The 19,555-nt window shown below is 40.5% G+C and overlaps 2 protein-coding genes, 1 long non-coding RNA gene and 3 pseudogenes across 3 annotated transcripts; 3 read left to right on the plus strand and 3 right to left on the minus strand.

The window, feature by feature from the left end:
• The first annotated feature begins 4 nt into the window (after positions 1 to 4).
• LOC123467333 lies at positions 5 to 2,020 on the plus strand. The gene is made up of 6 exons (XR_006641730.1): positions 5 to 130; positions 195 to 487; positions 565 to 789; positions 853 to 1,013; positions 1,071 to 1,232; positions 1,299 to 2,020. It is a non-coding gene; the product is annotated as an uncharacterized LOC123467333 (long non-coding RNA).
• Positions 2,021 to 2,623: 603 nt separating this feature from the next.
• On the minus strand, positions 2,624 to 4,815 carry LOC123467329 (annotated as a pseudogene).
• A 1,099-nt stretch (positions 4,816 to 5,914) lies between these two features.
• On the plus strand, positions 5,915 to 7,671 carry LOC123467331 (carboxypeptidase A1-like). The gene is made up of 8 exons (XM_045167286.1): positions 5,915 to 6,262; positions 6,319 to 6,522; positions 6,595 to 6,705; positions 6,770 to 6,893; positions 6,964 to 7,013; positions 7,079 to 7,198; positions 7,262 to 7,346; positions 7,426 to 7,671. The coding sequence occupies exons 1-8, from the start codon at positions 6,191 to 6,193 to the stop codon at positions 7,599 to 7,601; spliced, it is 942 nt and encodes a 313-aa protein (XP_045023221.1). The 5' UTR covers positions 5,915 to 6,190; the 3' UTR covers positions 7,602 to 7,671.
• Positions 7,672 to 8,846: 1,175 nt separating this feature from the next.
• LOC123467330 lies at positions 8,847 to 11,718 on the minus strand (annotated as a pseudogene).
• A 1,102-nt stretch (positions 11,719 to 12,820) lies between these two features.
• On the plus strand, positions 12,821 to 14,573 carry LOC123467328 (carboxypeptidase A1-like). The gene is made up of 8 exons (XM_045167285.1): positions 12,821 to 13,164; positions 13,221 to 13,424; positions 13,497 to 13,607; positions 13,672 to 13,795; positions 13,866 to 13,915; positions 13,981 to 14,100; positions 14,164 to 14,248; positions 14,328 to 14,573. Exons 1-8 carry the CDS (start codon positions 13,093 to 13,095, stop codon positions 14,501 to 14,503), a joined length of 942 nt encoding a protein of 313 aa, XP_045023220.1. The 5' UTR covers positions 12,821 to 13,092; the 3' UTR covers positions 14,504 to 14,573.
• A 1,848-nt stretch (positions 14,574 to 16,421) lies between these two features.
• Positions 16,422 to 18,516, minus strand: LOC123467347 (annotated as a pseudogene).
• Between the last annotated feature and the right edge of the window lie 1,039 nt (positions 18,517 to 19,555).

The following is a 19,555-nucleotide window of genomic DNA, read 5'->3' on the forward strand; positions in this document are numbered from 1 at the left end:
ACAGTGGTGCTTTCTTCTTGCCTTTGCGCGTTCGCCACTCACAACCGTCTTGAAGGCGACAACCCCAATTTCCAGTATGGCAAGCTCCACGCTTTAGTAGCCTCAACTGTCCTGATCGTCAGTTTTTCAGGTATTATTCGGCATTACTTTATCGGTTGACAAGTTGTAAATGGCAATTTACTTACGAATGACAGTCACTGTCATCTGCTTGGTGTGACAGCAACGATTAAGTAAACAGCCAGCTATTACTAGAGTGGCGTCTAGCGTCAGCAGCAGAATGTCCACTTGCTCATCATCGACTTCTTTTCGATGCGTTCCAGTACACACCCAGGAGCAGCACTCGTACCAGCACCACGTCCATCGACTCAAATAATTTCCACCATCTTCCCATAAGCAAAGGTGCCCTGCTAGTTCAAGAATCTTTTTACACCGGCGATCCTTCTTCTTTTAACGAATACAACAAATCCGCAGCGTTGATGGTTGAAAGGTAAACCTTTACAAAGTAAACCTTTACAAAGTAAATTAGTTATTATAATAATTTAATTTGCATTACTGTCACCGTAGTTTATTCAGTCCGTGTGATGATGCGCCTGGTTATGGAATGGATGTGCCGGCCGATGAGCTTCACAGTCGTAAGGGATCCTTGGCGTCGTTGGGCAGGAACCCACAGGTGATGCTGGCTGGAATGCGACTGACAGAGCCAGAGGAATCGTTCGTGATCGCGACGATGAGTTCCAAATCACTAGACATGTCGGTCTCCTTCTAACGCTTGGCTCTTCCATGTTTGTCGTACGTAAACGTTCTTGATTTTCCGTTGTTACGCTTTAAGTTCAATGATTTCTGATAAAACAGGGGATCGCCGTCTGCGTGTAGACTTTGGTGATGGAAGAAATGACTGGCATCTACGTCATGTTACTTTTTCTAGACGAAACTCTTAATTTCGGACAAGAAATTTTTGTTTTTGTCATTTTCGGCCTAGAACCTCGCCGTTTCCTGGCTCCTGTTTGGTCGGGGTAAGTTTGCCTTACAATCTGCACGAAAAGTATGTTTCAAAATGGTGGTATACATAGATTGAAACGGCGCAACAAGCTGAAGACGGTCGCCAGTTTGTTGTCGTTAACAGAAGCCGGCGATGAGAACAAAAGAAACGAGCAGACCGTTGACCACACTTGCGAGCAGTTCATGATGTTCTACATGGACAAATGCATCCGAGATTTGGTCTGCGATCGCAAGTCAGTATAAATTAAGCCAGTCTTCTTTGGAATGAATGTTAACATTAGTTACTGATTATGAAACAGGTGGCAACTGAAGGAATACAGAGACGTATTCTGTGGCAGCGAAATAGTCGACTGGCTACTTTTGATGGGTTTGGCACGCGATCGTAGCCAGGCAGAGAAGTAAGGACAAGGTTTGCTTGACGGAGGTATAATAAACCACGTGGACGGCCGAAAAGATTTCCACGATCAGCCATATTTTTATTCGTTTACCCAGTGATTAGCTAATGCCAATAAGAGGCTTGTTGACATTGTAATTACTTGACGTGATAGTTATTGAGACAAACGTCTGTTAAGCAGGCTACGTGATGAATTTCAGCGTCTCTCTCACGAGTTCTTTCCTGTAGGCGATCAACAACTGCAATGATCATGTTCTACTTATTTATCGATAACTCTGTGGACTTTCGTGTTGTCCATCTGTCGTTGATTTTTCAAAGCTGATTTGTATGACCTTGGCCTTTTATGTCCTTCTCGATGAACTTTTCTAGCTTCACGAGAATTCGATTTTGTCGAACCATAACAACTTATTTGAAACAAATTGCCAACTATTTTTTAAAACAACTATCGTTTTATATTTGTGTGTGATTTTTTATCGTTTTCCTTTAATTGCCACCGTTATATTATTAATTGTTCGGATTTTTCTTTGTACGTTTTGCGATAGAAAAAATGATTGAAAGATATTATGTATTCCGCCAAATACGAGAAGCACACTTTAAAATGGAAGAAAAATACATCGTGAAAAACAACTGAGAATCTATTGATGCACTTCAAATCTTCAATGGAATGTGTGCACACAAAAAATAAACCAAATGAAAGGTTTAACGTCATGCTTGGGTTTACTATTCGCATTTCACAGCATACCTACAGTTTTCTTTTCATTTTTTAAAATATTTATTTTTTGTTGCGGGATCCCCCTCCTATTTCAGCGTTACTAAAACAAATTCAAGTTCTCACACAATCAATTAAAATAATAATAAAAATGAATTTTGTAAAACGCGAGTGACCGGCTTAAACGGCTTATCTACTGTGTGAGAACAGCAGCTGTTTAGCAAGCATCATCTTCTTGTGAATGAGTTTTCTTGGAAAAATAAATGATTATCTTACAATTACCTTGACTCCCAATAACAAGAGTCTGTTTGGTCAGGAACTATTTGGCATTTGGCCACTCTCCTACCGTAACCAAATGTGAAGAGCCCAACAAATTTGCACCCTGCTGAAGTCTATTAATGCCCCAACGAGGGGCCATGTTGCTATAACCCATCTGGGGTAAAAGCAAGGGGTAGGTGTCTAAACACTCTGGTAAATCAAGTGGTAATCTCAACTTTGAGTTGCCCGTTGATTCATGTGCATAAAATCGAAGAATTGTATTTGAGATAAAATCGTAGTTTTCTGTTACGTAATCGAACTATCGTCAGATTTGGCAGACATGGGCAGGGTTATATAAATTCACAAACAGCATTTTAAATAAATAAAGACCCCTGTGCCAGGATTGAGGATAAAAGAGTTTTATCCTTAAGTGTAGACTCTACTTCACGCTCGTCAAGTCGTAGACATATAGGGGCAAGACGAGTATTACTCTTTTTCTTCAAAGTCACTATGCCTCGGCTCTCGACCAAGGAACAGGTGTGCGCGAATTCATCAAAGTCTATGGCTGTCACACCGTACTTGGAGCAGACTTTGCTGTATGACTATTGCAGTTTTCCCAGTGTCACTTGCTTTGATTTTCCCATTTTGACTAGCACGAGAAGTGTCACAATAATAAGCTTCTGCTGCAGAGGAGTATCGTCCATGTCATCGCTGTTGGCAGAGCAGAAGGCACTACTTTCAACTGAGGCCATCATCTTACACAGAAGAGGGATGTTCACGCATTTGTTAGTCGGAACAGATCCGCTGTTTTGAGATTCAGAATTCGACGGCGCCAACACCAGTTGCTTTTTTGCGGTCGTTTCGGCCAATTCGACAGCTCGCCTTCAGATATCAATGGCTTTGCGGAGATCACCGGAGGCAGAAGATATTTTACCCCTCAAATATTGGAGAGCCGAGGGAGCTATCACATTCCCAACATCTTCCGTGACAGCTTCCTGGATTCGCTGGCTTAAAATGGTTGCAATGTCTTGTTTTGAGTAAGGTGAGAAATTGAGAAGAACGGGCTTGAAATTTACTCGGCTTTGCAGCCGAACCAAGGCTCGGTCAGTAAGGTCTAAAGCATTAGCTAAGCCTATTCAAATCAGCCGGGAGTTTTTCAATGCTGGCAGTTCAAAGATCGCGTATAAGACAGATTGATCTCTGGTTGACATTTGGTCAATTTCATCCAAAACGAGAACACTGCAGACAAGGGAAAATGAAAAATATTATTTTATCTTAGCTATTGTGAAAGAAGTGAATTTTTTTCTCACATCATAGGTCCCGTGTCTGTGAGTCTGTCTTCCAGAAATGGTAATGCTTCTTTGGCAGAAGCATTCCATTTTGTATCCAGCTGCTGAGCAATGTGTTGGAATATAGAGGCAGGGGTGCAAAGTAACATGCAGTTGACAAAAATTAACTCAAACTTTCCTGAGAACTGTGTGCAAAAGAAGATGAAATGAGAACAAGAGCTAACAACATTCCAAATTCAAATTAACAGTGTGCTTACAGTTTTGTTGGACAAGATGTGTGTTACACATGCAGTTTTGCCTGTTCCTGGCCTTCCTGATATGTACATGCTGCCTGGTTTTCTTTCATCAATAAGGGGCCTCATAAAATTCTCAATTACAGCCAGCTCTTTATCTCTGCAAAAAATAGTGCTTGGAGTTGTAGTATGAAGGGCTTGGCGTGCCTTAGCAAAGCTTGTAACTATAAAGAGGCCAAACAAAAAAAAATTATACAACTGAACAATTTGGCAAAGTTAAACAAGCATACCATTTGGGTGATGCAGTTTCAATTTAACCGGAGAATTCAACAGAGCACCTTCTTTGTGATTTTCTTCATTTCCTCTCACAGCAGCTTTTCAAGGACTGCATATTTTGGTCATCAAACTCAATGGTGCTTCTTTAGCAGGAGAAGAAGCAACAGTATTTTTGAAGAGATTTCTATGGACTTTTCTAGGACTTAAGCAAACTGCATGAGGTATGGAAGGAGTTGGTGTCTGAGCTGTCCTTGATGAAGATCGAGTCAACCTCACTGACTGCTCAGCCTCATTAGCTACATCACTTGTTTCTTTTTTTAAAAAATTCGAAAACGATAAAAAATGCTGAATAATTCGACCAAGTTGTTTTAAAAGACTTACCTTTACGAGGCGATTTTGTAGGACTAGCGAGATCATGGTCAAAATCCATCTTTCGACGTACGCTTAATTTTCGGCAAGGAAAATTTATTTGGTTCTGCACAGCAGGCGACATGGCAATCTTTTACCGATAAATTAAAAAAGAAAGTAAAAAAAGGTGAATTTCCTTAAGCTATAGCTTGAATTCGATTCCAACACGATCCGTATTTCGACTATCAGCTTGAAAGACTGGTCAATGAACACTGAGGAGGCAATAGCCTTTGGCGGGCGATTTGCCGCGCTTTCGTCCCACACTGTTGCCATATTAAAGCGAATAAGCGATAGCAGTTTGTGCGGTTTGTAGGTAGGGCTCGGCCCCGGTTCGTCGCAACAAATTACCCAACCCAAAACATTTGACTATTTCTCAAATGGGTAGGTAATGGGTGGTTCAAACGGGTAAATGGGTCAACCCGCCGCCATCTTGGAAAATGGTGGACATCATGGCGCCAATTCAAAAAATAGGTGGAAACATGAATTTTTTTTCTAGAAATTCTGACACCAGATTGCTTTGAAGGATCTGGCTTGACAGAGGACAAATAACAGGTCAGCTCAGGACTCAGGAGTCAGGACACACGTCAGGTGTCAGTTTAGGTCAAGCATTCAAGTTAGTTCAAGTTCACTGTAGTGTCCTCCTGTCATATATATATCGCTACATCTACATGCGTGTGGCGGCCTGGGCCTGGCAGCCTATCACGGTGTCAAAGCCGTCAAAGTCAATGCGTCATTAGTTTCCTATTCCTAGACTAGCAAGCAGCAATTTCAATTTTCAAGTTCTGTACAAGTCTTTGGAATTGCCAGAATGAGTCTTCATCCCGAGACCGTCGAAGCCCTTGCATGCTTACGGTCTTGGTATGAAGCAGGGTTGGTGGGGGAGGTTGATGTTGTCAAACATTACGAAGATGATGTCGATCATGCTTCGGCCAGGTAGACTACGCGTATCAGACGTTGGAATCTCGCAAGTTGCAACATTGCTTACTTCGTCTTTATTTGTTTTTGTTTCATTCTTGCTGGTTGGCAATAGAGCAGTAAAACATCCTGCGTTGCGCGTTTTCCACAAATGCGAAAATCTCATTTGTGTCCAAGTTGGTCTGCTGCGGCTGCAGCGTCTTATGGAGAAACAATCTTCTTCACGTTAAAAATTAAGTTTTTATAACTATAATTTAGATTTCCCCTTTTCTTCCTAGCAGTGGGTATTCATCTTTTCATTTCCCAATATTTTTTTCTAGCTCCAGTTCTATCTACTTTATTTTTATTTTATTTTTGTTTGTAAGTTGCTCGTCTCTTTTAGCCGAAGAATTTCGTTTGCTGCCAGAAATTCGTCTGCTACAAGGGGATGAACAACAAACCATTCACAAACAATAGCTGTGTATGTCATCAAAAAATGAAATTGGAAAGAATTTTTTTACGGTACCATGCAAAGAACACACTCATTACTGCACTATTCCGCTCACTTTTGATGAGAGCATTGATAGTCACAAGCTTTTTTGCATGGGGGACAAGCTTTCCCGCACTGGGCTTCGCGTCGAAATAAAATAAAATAATAAATACCGTCCAATAGAACCATACCGTCCATATTGCTGATGTCGGAGAACTTGAACGACAAGAACAACACAACATGGCACAACGCATTGCAATCTTTAACGGTGAAAAGGCTATTGATGTCGATAATTATCACACGTACGAAGAGGTGAGTTATAATCTAACCATTAGCAGATCTTCCTCTGACGTACTATTACTCAACAGGTGATGGCCTATTTAGCCGAATTGGCTAACACCAACCCATTAGTTTCAACAAAGGTTGGAGGAACAAGCGAAGAAGGTCGTGATATCGTCCAAGCGATTATTAGCAGTGGTCTTTCAGCAAACAAACCGGTCCACTTTTTCGATTGCAATATCCATGCTAGAGAGTGGATTACAGCGGCTACTTGCGTGTGGATCATCGACCAGGTATATAAAAGAAAAGCTCGTAAAAATTGTGTTTGGTTTCTCAACTATAATAGTGGTCCTGTATAATCAAAGATAACAACTGGATATGGTTCCGATCCGGAGATTACTTCGCTCGTTGACCAGTACGATTGGAAATTTGTTCCTATTGCCAATCCAGATGGATACGCCTATACTTGGAATACTGTATAAGCTGGAGTCATAAATCGCGTATTCAACAATTGACAAGAAACTGTTTAATTTCTATAAGGATCGCAATTGGAGGAAGAATCGTCTTGTTAACAATGAATCGACGTTCGTCGGTGTCGATGCTAACCGCAATTTTCCGATCGGTTTTGCTGGATCTGGTTCCTCCAGCGATCCCTGTTCAGGAAGTATAATTTTCACTGAATCTATTATATCAATTGATACAAATATAATTTTTCTATATGTCACTCTGTATAGCTTATCATGGAATTGCCGCATTCTCCGAGCGCGAGGCCAGCGCACTTAGAGTAAAACTTGTCTTGGTGCTAAAAATCAATTAGATGGATAACACTGTTTCTTTGTTGAACATTAGGACTTGATTGCCGCTGATCGTGGCAGAGTTAAAACAACTATCTCTATGCATTCTTATTCACAAATGTTTCTTTCACCTTACGGCTACACCACCAATTTACCTGCGGAATATCCTGAGATGGTATAAGAAACAAATGATGAGACCAAGTGTTCTTGTAAATACAATTTATTTATTTTTATTCAGTTCCGTGCCATGAATATCGCTGTGAATGCGTTAACATCCACGTACGGGACACCCTATACCTACGGAAATACCGCTGTTACCATTTGTAAGTTTATTACGTTCTCCTTACGTTTTCATCATCGTCCAGCGTGAAAATTAAGAGCTTTGTTATCTCGATGTTACAGACATAGCATCTGGTGACACCACGGATCATTACTACGAGAGCGAAGGGGTTGATCATTCATACACTATAGAACTTCGAGACTCGGGTACTTATGGTTTCCAATTACCGCCCGATCAAATTGTTCCAACGGCCACCGAAACCTGGAATGGATTGAAAGCAATGATCAATGCTATTTGAGTGTCGTTTGTAACGTCTTCCCCATTAGTTAACGAAAAATAAAACGAAATGCCGCTTTGCGAAAAACGTCTATAAAAAATAAAAATAGATTTATTACTCTATATAAAAAATGATAAATAAGCCGATATAAATATATATTTAGGGTTGAATTTATGGCTAGAACAAAATCAGTTTCTTTTGTATAAAAAACAAAACAAAAACGGACTTCCTCTTTGCTAAGATATCCTCATGATTGTTAGCAATTCCAGAACCCGAACCTGATGGTTCAGGGACGGACAATTAGAAAGGAAGTTTAACGGAGAAATAACGAGATAGATCGGCGTAACAAGAAGACAAAGAACGAAGAAGTTAAATGTGAGACATGGAATAGAGGAGTTAAATTCATAACAACGTTTAAATGCAAAAAGAGGAAAATGGAATAGTAAGAGAAGTTGTCACTAGATGGCGCCACAAGGAACTATTCAGAATTAGTGCCTGTATGGCGCCATATGTAACTGTTCATTTATTAGTTACTGTAACCATCGCTAGATAGCGCCACGTGAAACAGTTCCGGTATCTATCGCTAGATGGCGCCACTAACAGCTTGGTATTTGATTCAGAAGCCCAGCGCTAGATGGCGCCACTAACGTCCTGCCCAAATATATTTTAGCTGATTAAATCAGCGCTAGATGGCGCCACTAAGATCCTGCCGAGAAAGCACCTAGTATCGAAGCTGACTGACACTGGCTGGCTGACTGACACGTGGACGGCCGAAAAGATTTCCACGATCAGCCATATTTTTATTCGTTTACCCAGTGATTAGCTAATGCCAATAAGAGGCTTGTTGACATTGTAATTACTTGACGTGATAGTTATGGAGACAAACGTCCGTTAAGCAGGCTACGTGATGAACTTCAGCGTCTCTCTCACGAGTTCTTTCCTGTAGGCGATCAACAACTGCAATGATCATGTTCTACTTATTTATCGATAACTCTGTGGACTTTCGTGTTGTCCATCTGTCGTTGATTTTTCAAAGCTGATTTGTATGACCTTGGCCTTTTATGTCCCTCTCGATGAACTTTTCTAGCTTCACGAGAATTCGATTTTGTCGAACCATAACAACTTATTTGAAACAAATTGCCAACTATTTTTTAAAACAACTATCGTTTTATATTTGTGTGTGATTTTTTATCGTTTTCCTTTAATTGCCAACGTTATATTATTAGTTGTTCGGATTTTTCTTTGTACGTTTTGCGATAGAAAAAATGATTGAAAGATATTATGTATTCCGCCAAATACGAGAAGCACACTTTAAAATGGAAGAAAAATACATCGTGAAAAACAACTGAGAATCTATTGATGCACTTCAAATCTTCAATGGAATGTGTGCACACAAAAAATAAACCAAATGAAAGGTTTAACGTCATGCTTGGGTTTACTATTCGCATTTCACAGCATACCTACAGTTTTCTTTTCATTTTTTAAAATATTTATATTTTTGTTGCGGGATCCCCCTCCTATTTCAGCGTTACTAAAACAAATTCAAGTTCTCACACAATCAATTAAAATAATAATAAAAATGAATTTTGTAAAACGCGAGTGACCGGCTTAAACGGCTTATCTACTGTGTGAGAACAGCAGCTGTTTAGCAAGCATCATCTTCTTGTGAATGAGTTTTCTTGGAAAAATAAATGATTATCTTACAATTACCTTGACTCCCAATAACAAGAGTCTGTTTGGTCAGGAACTATTTGGCATTTGGCCACTCTCCTACCGTAACCAAATGTGAAGAGCCCAACAAATTTGCACCCTGCTGAAGTCTATCAATGCCCCAACGAGGGGCCATGTTGCTATAACCCATCTGGGGTAAAAGCAAGGGGTAGGTGTCTAAACACTCTGGTAAATCAAGTGGTAATCTCAACTTTGAGTTGCCCGTTGATTCATGTGCATAAAATCGAAGAATTGTATTTGAGTTAAAATCGTAGTTTTCTGTTACGTAATCGAACTATCGTCAGATTTGGCAGACATGGGCAGGGTTATATAAATTCACAAACAGCATTTTAAACAAATAAAGACCCCTGTGCCAGGATTGAGGATAAAAGAGTTTTATCCTTAAGTGTAGACTCTACTTCACGCTCGTCAAGTCGTAGACATATAGGGGCAAGACGAGTATTACTCTTTTTCTTCAAAGTCACTATGCATCGGCTCTCGACCAAGGAACAGGTGTGCGCGAATTCATCAAAGTCTATGGCTGTCACACCGTACTTGGAGCAGACTTTGCTGTATGACTATTGCAGTTTTCCCAGTGTCACTTGCTTTGATTTTCCCATTTTGACTAGCACGAGAAGTGTCACAATAATAAGCTTCTGCTGCAGAGGAGTATCGTCCATGTCATCGCTGTTGGCAGAGCAGAAGGCACTACTTTCAACTGAGGCCATCATCTTACACAGAAGAGGGATGTTCACGCATTTGTTAGTCGGAAGAGATCCACTGTTTTGAGATTAAGAATTCGACGGCGCCAACACCAGTTGCTTTTTTGCGGTCGTTTCGGCCAATTCGACAGCTCGCCTTCAGATATCAATGGCTTTGCGGAGATCACCGGAGGCAGAAGATATTTTACCCCTCAAATATTGGAGAGCCGAGGGAGCTATCACATTCCCAACATCTTCCGTGACAGCTTCCTGGATTCGCTGGCTTAAAATGGTTGCAATGTCTTGTTTTGAGCAAGGTGAGAAATTGAGAAGAACGGGCTTGAAATTTACTCGGCTTTGCAGCCGAACCAAGGCTCGGTCAGTAAGGTCTAAAGCATTAGCTAAGCCTATTCAAATCAGCCGGGAGTTTTTCAATGCTGGCAGTTCAAAGATCGCGTATAAGACAGATTGATCTCTGGTTGACATTTGGTCAATTTCATCCAAAACGAGAACACTGCAGACAAGGGAAAATGAAAAATATTATTTTATCTTAGCTATTGTGAAAGAAGTGAATTTTTTTCTCACATCATAGGTCCCGTGTCTGTGAGTCTGTCTTCCAGAAATGGTAATGCTTCTTTGGCAGAAGCATTCCATTTTGTATCCAGCTGCTGAGCAATGTGTTGGAATATAGAGGCAGGGGTGCGAAGTAACATGCAGTTGACAAAAATTAACTCAAACTTTCCTGAGAACTGTGTGCAAAAGAAGATGAAATGAGAACAAGAGCTAACAACATTCCAAATTCAAATTAACAGTGTGCTTACAGTTTTGTTGGACAAGATGTGTGTTACACATGCAGTTTTGCCTGTTCCTGGCCTTCCTGATATGTACATGCTGCCTGGTTTTCTTTCAATAAGGGGCCTCATAAAATTCTCAATTACAGCCAGCTCTTTATCTCTGCAAAAAATAGTGCTTGGAGTTGTAGTATGAAGGGCTTGGCGTGCCTTAGCAAAGCTTGTAACTATAAAGAGGCCAAACAAAGAAAAATTATACAACTGAACAATTTGGCAAAGTTAAACAAGCATACCATTTGGGTGATGCAGTTTCAATTTAACCGGAGAATTCAACAGAGCACCTTCTTTGTGATTTTCTTCATTTCCTCTCACAGCAGCTTTTCAAGGACTGCATATTTTGGTCATCAAACTCAATGGTGCTTCTTTAGCAGGAGAAGAAGCAACAGTATTTTTGAAGAGATTTCTATGGACTTTTCTAGGACTTAAGCAAACTGCATGAGGTATGGAAGGAGTTGGTGTCTGAGCTCTCCTTGATGAAGATCGAGGCAACCTCACTGACTGCTCAGCCTCTTTAGCTACATCCCTTGTTTCTTTTTTTAAAAAATTCGAAAACGATAACAAATGCTGAATAATTCGACCAAGTTGTTTTAAAAGACTTACCTTTACGAGGCGATTTTGTAGGACTAGCGAGATCATGGTCAAAATCCATCTTTCGACGTACGCTTAATTTTCGGCAAGGAAAATTTATTTGGTTCTGCACAGCAGGCGACATGGCAATCTTTTACCGATAAATTAAAAAAGAAAGTAAAAAAAGGTGAATTTCCTTAAGCTATAGCTTGAATTCGATTCCAACACGATCCGTATTTCGACTATCAGCTTGAAAGACTGGTCAATGAACACTGAGGAGGCAATAGCCTTTGGCGGGCGATTTGCCGCGCTTTCGTCCCACACTGTTGCCATATTAAAGCGAATAAGCGATAGCAGTTTGTGCGGTTTGTAGGTAGGGCTCGGCCCCGGTTCGTCGCAACAAATTACCCAACCCAAAACATTTGACTATTTCTCAAATGGGTAGGTAATGGGTGGTTCAAACGGGTAAATGGGTCAACCCGCCGCCATCTTGGAAAATGGTGGACATCATGGCGCCAATTCAAAAAATAGGTGGAAACATGAATTTTTTTCTAGAAATTCTGACACCAGATTGCTTTGAAGGATCTGGCTTGACAGAGGACAAATAACAGGTCAGCTCAGGACTCAGGAGTCAGGACACACGTCAGGTGTCAGTTTAGGTCAAGCATTCAAGTTAGTTCAAGTTCACTGTAGTGTCCTCCTGTCATATATATATCGCTACATCTACATGCGTGTGGCGGCCTGGGCCTGGCAGCCTATCACGGTGTCAAAGCCGTCAAAGTCAATGCGTCATTAGTTTCCTATTCCTAGACTAGCAAGCAGCAATTTCAATTTTCAAGTTCTGTACAAGTCTTTGGAATTGCCAGAATGAGTCTTCATCCCGAGACCGTCGAAGCCCTTGCATGCTTACGGTCTTGGTATGAAGCAGGGTTGGTGGGGGAGGTTGATGTTGTCAAACATTACGAAGATGATGTCGATCATGCTTCGGCCAGGTAGACTACGCGTATCAGACGTTGGAATCTCGCAAGTTGCAACATTGCTTACTTCGTCTTTATTTGTTTTTGTTTCATTCTTGCTGGTTGGCAATAGAGCAGTAAAACATCCTGCGTTGCGCGTTTTCCACAAATGCGAAAATCTCATTTGTGTCCAAGTTGGTCTGCTGCGGCTGCAGCGTCTTATGGAGAAACAATCTTCTTCACGTTAAAAATTAAGTTTTTATAACTATAATTTAGATTTCCCCTTTTCTTCCTAGCAGTGGGTATTCATCTTTTCATTTCCCAATATTTTTTTCTAGCTCCAGTTCTATCTACTTTATTTTTATTTTATTTTTGTTTGTAAGTTGCTCGTCTCTTTTAGCCGAAGAATTTCGTTTGCTGCCAGAAATTCGTCTGCTACAAGGGGATGAACAACAAACCATTCACAAACAATAGCTGTGTATGTCATCAAAAAATGAAATTGGAAAGAATTTTTTTACGGTACCATGCAAAGAACACACTCATTACTGCACTATTCCGCTCACTTTTGATGAGAGCATTGATAGTCACAAGCTTTTTTGCATGGGGGACAAGCTTTCCCGCACTGGGCTTCGCGTCGAAATAAAATAAAATAATAAATACCGTCCAATAGAACCATACCGTCCATATTGCTGATGTCGGAGAACTTGAACGACAAGAACAACACAACATGGCACAACGCATTGCAATCTTTAACGGTGAAAAGGCTATTGATGTCGATAATTATCACACGTACGAAGAGGTGAGTTATAATCTAACCATTAGCAGATCTTCCTCTGACGTACTATTACTCAACAGGTGATGGCCTATTTAGCCGAATTGGCTAACACCAACCCATTAGTTTCAACAAAGGTTGGAGGAACAAGCGAAGAAGGTCGTGATATCGTCCAAGCGATTATTAGCAGTGGTCTTTCAGCAAACAAACCGGTCCACTTTTTCGATTGCAATATCCATGCTAGAGAGTGGATTACAGCGGCTACTTGCGTGTGGATCATCGACCAGGTATATAAAAGAAAAGCTCGTAAAAATTGTGTTTGGTTTCTCAACTATAATAGTGGTCCTGTATAATCAAAGATAACAACTGGATATGGTTCCGATCCGGAGATTACTTCGCTCGTTGACCAGTACGATTGGAAATTTGTTCCTATTGCCAATCCAGATGGATACGCCTATACTTGGAATACTGTATAAGCTGGAGTCATAAATCGCGTATTCAACAATTGACAAGAAACTGTTTAATTTCTATAAGGATCGCAATTGGAGGAAGAATCGTCTTGTTAACAATGAATCGACGTTCGTCGGTGTCGATGCTAACCGCAATTTTCCGATCGGTTTTGCTGGATCTGGTTCCTCCAGCGATCCCTGTTCAGGAAGTATAATTTTCACTGAATCTATTATATCAATTGATACAAATATAATTTTTCTATATGTCACTCTGTATAGCTTATCATGGAATTGCCGCATTCTCCGAGCGCGAGGCCAGCGCACTTAGAGTAAAACTTGTCTTGGTGCTAAAAATCAATTAGATGGATAACACTGTTTCTTTGTTGAACATTAGGACTTGATTGCCGCTGATCGTGGCAGAGTTAAAACAACTATCTCTATGCATTCTTATTCACAAATGTTTCTTTCACCTTACGGCTACACCACCAATTTACCTGCGGAATATCCTGAGATGGTATAAGAAACAAATGATGAGACCAAGTGTTCTTGTAAATACAATTTATTTATTTTTATTCAGTTCCGTGCCATGAATATCGCTGTGAATGCGTTAACATCCACGTACGGGACACCCTATACCTACGGAAATACCGCTGTTACCATTTGTAAGTTTATTACGTTCTCCTTACGTTTTCATCATCGTCCAGCGTGAAAATTAAGAGCTTTGTTATCTCGATGTTACAGACATAGCATCTGGTGACACCACGGATCATTACTACGAGAGCGAAGGGGTTGATCATTCATACACTATAGAACTTCGAGACTCGGGTACTTATGGTTTCCAATTACCGCCCGATCAAATTGTTCCAACGGCCACCGAAACCTGGAATGGATTGAAAGCAATGATCAATGCTATTTGAGTGTCGTTTGTAACGTCTTCCCCATTAGTTAACGAAAAATAAAACGAAATGCCGCTTTGCGAAAAACGTCTATAAAAAATAAAAATAGATTTATTACTCTATATAAAAAATGATAAATAAGCCGATATAAATATATATTTAGGGTTGAATTTATGGCTAGAACAAAATCAGTTTCTTTTGTATAAAAAACAAAACAAAAACGGACTTCCTCTTTGCTAAGATATCCTCATGATTGTTAGCAATTCCAGAACCCGAACCTGATGGTTCAGGGACGGACAATTAGAAAGGAAGTTTAACGGAGAAATAACGAGATAGATCGGCGTAACAAGAAGACAAAGAACGAAGAAGTTAAATGTGAGACATGGAATAGAGGAGTTAAATTCATAACAACGTTTAAATGCAAAAAAGAGGAAAATGGAATAGTAAGAGAAGTTGTCACTAGATGGCGCCACAAGGAACTATTCAGAATTAGTGCCTGTATGGCGCCACATGTAACTGTTCATTTATTAGTTACTGTAACCATCGCTAGATAGCGCCACGTGAAACAGTTCCGGTATCTATCGCTAGATGGCGCCACTAACAGCTTGGTATTTGATTCAGAAGCCCAGCGCTAGATGGCGCCACTAACGTCCTGCCCAAATATATTTTAGCTGACTAAATCAGCGCTAGATGGCGCCACTAAGATCCTGCCGAGAAAGCACCTAGTATCGAAGCTGACTGACACTGGCTGGCTGACTGACACGTGGACGGCCGAAAAGATTTCCACGATCAGCCATATTTTTATTCGTTTACCCAGTGATTAGCTAATGCCAATAAGAGGCTTGTTGACATTGTAATTACTTGACGTGATAGTTATGGAGACAAACGTCCGTTAAGCAGGCTACGTGATGAACTTCAGCGTCTCTCTCACGAGTTCTTTCCTGTAGGCGATCAACAACTGCAATGATCATGTTCTACTTATTTATCGATAACTATGTGGACTTTCGTGTTGTCCATCTGTCGTTGATATTTCAAAGCTGATTTGTATGACCTTGGCCTTTTATGTCCCTCTCGATGAACTTTTCTAGCTTCACGAGAATTCGATTTTGTCGAACCATAACAACTTATTTGAAACAAATTGCCAACTATTTTTTAAAACAACTATCGTTTTATATTTGTGTGTGATTTTTTATCGTTTTCCTTTAATTGCCACCGTTATATTATTAATTGTTCGGATTTTTCTTTGTACGTTTTGCGATAGAAAAAATGATTGAAAGATATTATGTATTCCGCCAAATACGAGAAGCACACTTTAAAATGGAAGAAAAATACATCGTGAAAAACAACTGAGAATCTATTGATGCACTTCAAATCTTCAATGGAATGTGTGCACACAAAAAATAAACCAAATGAAAGGTTTAACGTCATGCTTGGGTTTACTATTCGCATTTCACAGCATACCTACAGTTTTCTTTTCATTTTTTAAAATATTTATTTTTTGTTGCGGGATCCCCCTCCTATTTCAGCGTTACTAAAACAAATTCAAGTTCTCACACAATCAATTAAAATAATAATAAAAATGAATTTTGTAAAACGCGAGTGACCGGCTTAAACGGCTTATCTACTGTGTGAGAACAGCAGCTGTTTAGCAAGCATCATCTTCTTGTGAATGAGTTTTCTTGGAAAAATAAATGATTATCTTACAATTACCTTGACTCCCAATAACAAGAGTCTGTTTGGTCAGGAACTATTTGGCATTTGGCCACTCTCCTACCGTAACCAAATGTGAAGAGCCCAACAAATTTGCACCCTGCTGAAGTCTATCAATGCCCCAACGAGGGGCCATGTTGCTATAACCCATCTGGGGTAAAAGCAAGGGGTAGGTGTCTAAACACTCTGGTAAATCAAGTGGTAATCTCAACTTTGAGTTGCCCGTTGATTCATGTGCATAAAATCGAAGAATTGTATTTGAGATAAAATCGTAGTTTTCTGTTACGTAATCGAACTATCGTCAGATTTGGCAGACATGGGCAGGGTTATATAAATTCACAAACAGCATTTTAAACAAATAAAGACCCCTGTGCCAGGATTGAGGATAAAAGAGTTTTTTATCCTTAAGTGTAGACTCTACTTCACGCTCGTCAAGTCGTAGACATATAGGGGCAAGACGAGTATTACTCTTTTCTTCAAAGTCACTATGCCTCGGCTCTCGACCAAGGAACAGGTGTGCGCGAATTCATCAAAGTCTATGGCTGTCACACCGTACTTGGAGCAGACTTTGCTGTATGACTATTGCAGTTTTCCCAGTGTCACTTGCTTTGATTTTCCCATTTTGACTAGCACGAGAAGTGTCACAATAATAAGCTTCTGCTGCAGAGGAGTATCGTCCATGTCATCGCTGTTGGCAGAGCAGAAGGCACTACTTTCAACTGAGGCCATCATCTTACACAGAAGAGGGATGTTCACGCATTTGTTAGTCGGAACAGATCCACTGTTTTGAGATTCAAGAATTCGACGGCGCCAACACCAGTTGCTTTTTTGCGGTCGTTTCGGCCAATTCGACAGCTCGCCTTCAGATATCAATGGCTTTGCGGAGATCACCGGAGGCAGAAGATATTTTACCCCTCAAATATTGGAGAGCCGAGGGAGCTATCACATTCCCAACATCTTCCGTGACAGCTTCCTGGATTCGCTGGCTTAAAATGGTTGCAATGTCTTGTTTTGAGTAAGGTGAGAAATTGAGAAGAACGGGCTTGAAATTTACTCGGCTTTGCAGCCGAACCAAGGCTAGGTCAGTAAGGTCTAAAGCATTAGCTAAGCCTATTCAAATCAGCCGGGAGTTTTTCAATGCTGGCAGTTCAAAGATCGCGTATAAGACAGATTGATCTCTGGTTGACATTTGGTCAATTTCATCCAAAACGAGAACACTGCAGACAAGGGAAAATGAAAAATATTATTTTATCTTAGCTATTGTGAAAGAAGTGAATTTTTTTCTCACATCATAGGTCCCGTGTCTGTGAGTCTGTCTTCCAGAAATGGTAATGCTTCTTTGGCAGAAGCATTCCATTTTGTATCCAGCTGCTGAGCAATGTGTTGGAATATAGAGGCAGGGGTGCGAAGTAACATGCAGTTGACAAAAATTAACTCAAACTTTCCTGAGAACTGTGTGCAAAAGAAGATGAAATGAGAACAAGAGCTAACAACATTCCAAATTCAAATTAACAGTGTGCTTACAGTTTTGTTGGACAAGATGTGTGTTACACATGCAGTTTTGCCTGTTCCTGGCCTTCCTGATATGTACATGCTGCCTGGTTTTCTTTCAATAAGGGGCCTCATAAAATTCTCAATTACAGCCAGCTCTTTATCTCTGCAAAAAATAGTGCTTGGAGTTGTAGTATGAAGGGCTTGGCGTGCCTTAGCAAAGCTTGTAACTATAAAGAGGCCAAACAAAGAAAAATTATACAACTGAACAATTTGGCAAAGTTAAACAAGCATACCATTTGGGTGATGCAGTTTCAATTTAACCGGAGAATTCAACAGAGCACCTTCTTTGTGATTTTCTTCATTTCCTCTCACAGCAGCTTTTCAAGGACTGCATATTTTGGTCATCAAACTCAATGGTGCTTCTTTAGCAGGAGAAGAAGCAACAGTATTTTTGAAGAGATTTCTATGGACTTTTCTAGGACTTAAGCAAACTGCATGAGGTATGGAAGGAGTTGGTGTCTGAGCTCTCCTTGATGAAGATCGAGGCAACCTCACTGACTGCTCAGCCTCATTAGCTACATCCCTTGTTTCTTTTTTAAAAAATTCGAAAACGATAACAAATGCTGAATAATTCGACCAAGTTGTTTTAAAAGACTTACCTTTACGAGGCGATTTTGTAGGACTAGCGAGATCATGGTCAAAATCCATCTTTCGACGTACGCTTAATTTTCGGCAAGGAAAATTTATTTGGTTCTGCACAGCAGGCGACATGGCAATCTTTTACCGATAAATTAAAAAAGAAAGTAAAAAAGGTGAATTTCCTTAAGCTATAGCTTGAATTCGATTCCAACACGATCCGTATTTCGACTATCAGCTTGAAAGACTGGTCAATGAACACTGAGGAGGCAATAGCCTTTGGCGGGCGATTTGCCGCGCTTTCGTCCCACACTGTTGCCATATTAAAGCGAATAAGCGATAGCAGTTTGTGCGGTTTGTAGGTAGGGCTCGGCCCCGGTTCGTCGCAACAAATTATCCAACCCAAAACATTTGACTATTTCTCAAATGGGTAGGTAATGGGTGGTTCAAACGGGTAAATGGGTCAACCCGCCGCCATCTTGGAAAATGGTGGACATCATGGCGCCAATTCAAAAAATAGGTGGAAACATGAATTTTTTTTCTAGAAATTCTGACACCAGATTGCTTTGAAGGATCAGGCTTGACAGAGGACAAATAACAGGTCAGCTCAGGACTCAGGAGTCAGGACACACGTCAGGTGTCAGTTTAGGTCAAGCATTCAAGTTAGTTCAAGTTCACTGTAGTGTCCTCCTGTCATATATATATCGCTACATCTACATGCGTGTGGCGGCCTGGGCCTGGCAGCCTATCACGGTGTCAAAGCCGTCAAAGTCAATGCGTCATTAGTTTCCTATTCCTAGACTAGCAAGCAGCAATTTCAATTTTCAAGTTCTGTACAAGTCTTTGGAATTGCCAGAATGAGTCTTCATCCCGAGACCGTCGAAGCCCTTGCATGCTTACGGTCTTGGTATGAAGCAGGGTTGGTGGGGGAGGTTGATGTTGTCAAACATTACGAAGATGATGTCGATCATGCTTCGGCCAGGTAGACTACGCGTATCAGACGTTGGAATCTCGCAAGTTGCAACATTGCTTACTTCGTCTTTATTTGTTTTTGTTTCATTCTTGCTGGTTGGCAATAGAGCAGTAAAACATCCTGCGTTGCGCGTTTTCCACAAATGCGAAAATCTCATTTGTGTCCAAGTTGGTCTGCTGCGGCTGCAGCGTCTTATGGAGAAACAATCTTCTTCACGTTAAAAATTAAGTTTTTATAACTATAATTTAGATTTCCCCTTT

Source organism: Daphnia magna, unplaced genomic scaffold, assembly GCF_020631705.1.
Source record: "Daphnia magna isolate NIES unplaced genomic scaffold, ASM2063170v1.1 Dm_contigs173, whole genome shotgun sequence".
NCBI classification, from domain to species: Eukaryota; Metazoa; Arthropoda; class Branchiopoda; order Diplostraca; family Daphniidae; genus Daphnia; species Daphnia magna.

What these genes read in the sequence shown, in the direction of transcription:
- LOC123467331 (XM_045167286.1), top strand. Translation starts at nt 6,191, where the DNA reads ATGGCACAACGCATTGCAATCTTTAACGGTGAAAAGGCTATTGATGTC. An exon ending in ACGCCTATACTTGGAATACT is followed by an intron (nt 6,706 to 6,769) that starts GTATAAGCTGGA and finishes AATTTCTATAAG; the next exon opens with GATCGCAATTGGAGGAAGAA. An exon ending in GCGAGGCCAGCGCACTTAGA is followed by an intron (nt 7,014 to 7,078) that starts GTAAAACTTGTC and finishes GTTGAACATTAG; the next exon opens with GACTTGATTGCCGCTGATCG.
- LOC123467328 (XM_045167285.1), top strand. Translation starts at nt 13,093, where the DNA reads ATGGCACAACGCATTGCAATCTTTAACGGTGAAAAGGCTATTGATGTC. An exon ending in GCGTGTGGATCATCGACCAG is followed by an intron (nt 13,425 to 13,496) that starts GTATATAAAAGA and finishes GTATAATCAAAG; the next exon opens with ATAACAACTGGATATGGTTC. An exon ending in ACGCCTATACTTGGAATACT is followed by an intron (nt 13,608 to 13,671) that starts GTATAAGCTGGA and finishes AATTTCTATAAG; the next exon opens with GATCGCAATTGGAGGAAGAA.